Genomic DNA, 2,133 nt, shown 5'->3' on the forward strand with positions numbered 1-2,133 from the left:
TTTTTTTTAACTGTAACTTATAAATGTAAATAAACTATTCCTTGTAAGGTGCAGTGTTTAAAGCGTCATTAACCTGTTGATGCTCCCAGTGCCAGTGCTTTAACCACGTGTCCAACAGTTTGAATTCCTCCATCAGCAATAACTGGTACTCCGAAACGACGGGCGTATTCTGCAACCTTGTATACAGATGTACCCTGGGGTCTTCCGCATGCCATTACTGAGGGGATAGGTCATTTTGTTAAACAGTATATGTTTTACTGTTGTTGACATATAACAAAAAAATGAATAAAGTTTTAATATATACAGGAAGTATTTGTAAACCATTTGTGTCTCATATGTCGCCCTTTTCAGGTAAAAACCAGCAGAAGTTTGATGTCCTACCTTCCTGCGTGATACAGATGGAGCCACAGCCCATGCCCACCCGCAGAGCGTCCACGCCTGCATCTATGAGGTTTTTGGCCTGAGCAGCGGTCACAACTACCGAGGCACACAAAAGAGCTAACTGAAGAAAAAAAATTAAAAATTGCATACTGAGGGAAGAAGGTAAGCTCACCATTTCCTCCGACCACTTGGAGCTCGGGATACTTCTGTTTAATGTAGTTTATCATGTTAATTTGATAAACTGAGTTTCCCTGGGAAGAGTCCTACGGAAAATGTGACACGTCACATGTCAATAACAAATACAAAAATAAAAAGTAGTAGCACAGTTAAACTTACCAGGACTACTACGTCCACCCCAGCCTGCATTAGGAGGTCCAGTCTATATTTATCATCCTCACGGGTACCGATGGCAGCCCCACACAAAAGCTGCTTGCGGGAGTCCTTGGAAGCCAGGGGATAATCTCGATTCTTCTTCAAGTCCGTGCGAGCAATGATGGCCACCAGTTCGTCGCTGTCGTTCACAATGGGTAGCTTACCTACGAGGGTCACAGTTGAGGTGAGTGCATGTGAAAAGAATTTTTTTATTTTTTTTTTCACATGCAAGTGTACGTGTTTGTGCGTTGGTTTTAGTAATGTTGGCCTCTACGCATCGTTACCTTTTTTGCTCCGTTGTAGTATATCGTTAGCCTCTTTGAGCGTAACTCCAGCTGGTGCGACAACTAAATCTTCTCTTTTTGTCATTGCCTGAAAAAAGACGGTTTAAATGGGAACAAACACACAGTTCAACCACATGTGTCATATATTTATAAATGTCAGAAACACAGCCGATGGTATTTTCTCGGATTACACAAGACTGGCTGGTGTTCCTGATTTCCATTTCTTTATTTCTTGGAATGTTTTGGAAATGTAGCACAACAACAACAACAACATGCTCGGTTAAAATACCCTAGGTGTCCAATGCCCTGCTGTGAACATAAATCGTAAAAAAAAATATGCTGACCTCCTCCAAGGGTCTGTCATGGTCCTTCTCAGACAAAAAGTCAATGTCTCTGGAGGTGACAATGCCAACCAGCTTGCTTCCCATCTTGCCGGCTTCTGTTACAGGGATTCCCGAGAAACCGTGGCGAATCTTGGCCTCGAACACGTCGCCCACAGTGTGTTGGGGGCTCATCACCACTGGGTCTGTGATGAAACCCTGCTCAAATTTCTGGCGGGAAGAGTTTTGAGAAGAATCCAGAAATATTCTCGTGCACTAGTTCAGCAGTGTCAAACATACAGGCTGCGGTCCAAATTGAGGTCGCAAGTGTATTCAAATCAGCCCGCTTGAGGAATTTTTTTGAAATAAGGATTAAGAAACCTGTATTAAGAAATAACATTTGCTGCATTTATTATTTATCATTTACAGAGAGCGACCTCATCGATGCTAACGTGGCCTCAAAATTATTATCGGTTGGGCGATAATATCGGACATCCCTATTATTTACTGATAGCCCACGGAATCAAATGCAGATGAATAGTTTCTTGAGCAAGACAATTACGATGAGTGAGAACTGTGGATGTCACAATTTATTTTTTTTTTATTTACTCTTCCTACTTGTGTTCACTGTCCTTTGTCCTACCTTAACTTTGCGCACCTCATTGGCCTGGAACTCTGCTGTACAGTTATGATGTATTATTCCAATTCCACCCATCAACTAAATGCAGTCAGAAACAGCATTGAAGCATTAATTATCATTCAGAGTTTTTTTTTTT

At 41.7% G+C, this 2,133-nt stretch overlaps 1 protein-coding gene across 1 annotated transcript in view; it reads right to left on the reverse strand.

The window, feature by feature from the left end:
- The window catches only part of LOC103380572 (inosine-5'-monophosphate dehydrogenase 1a-like), a 9,845-nt gene that overhangs the window by 1,803 nt on the left and 5,909 nt on the right, over positions 1–2,133 (reverse strand). Inside the window, exons 2-8 of the mRNA XM_025056358.1 lie at positions 2,001–2,075; positions 1,382–1,588; positions 1,038–1,125; positions 718–917; positions 554–644; positions 382–477; positions 74–217 (exon numbers count right to left, since the gene is read on the reverse strand). Of these exons, the coding sequence (XP_024912126.1) occupies positions 74–217; positions 382–477; positions 554–644; positions 718–917; positions 1,038–1,125; positions 1,382–1,588; positions 2,001–2,075 (901 nt within the window). The remainder of the gene's footprint in view (positions 1–73; positions 218–381; positions 478–553; positions 645–717; positions 918–1,037; positions 1,126–1,381; positions 1,589–2,000; positions 2,076–2,133) is intronic.

The sequence above is a fragment of the Cynoglossus semilaevis genome, chromosome 6 (assembly GCF_000523025.1).
Source record: "Cynoglossus semilaevis isolate Cse_v1.0 chromosome 6, Cse_v1.0, whole genome shotgun sequence".
Classification (NCBI taxonomy): Eukaryota; Metazoa; Chordata; class Actinopteri; order Pleuronectiformes; family Cynoglossidae; genus Cynoglossus; species Cynoglossus semilaevis.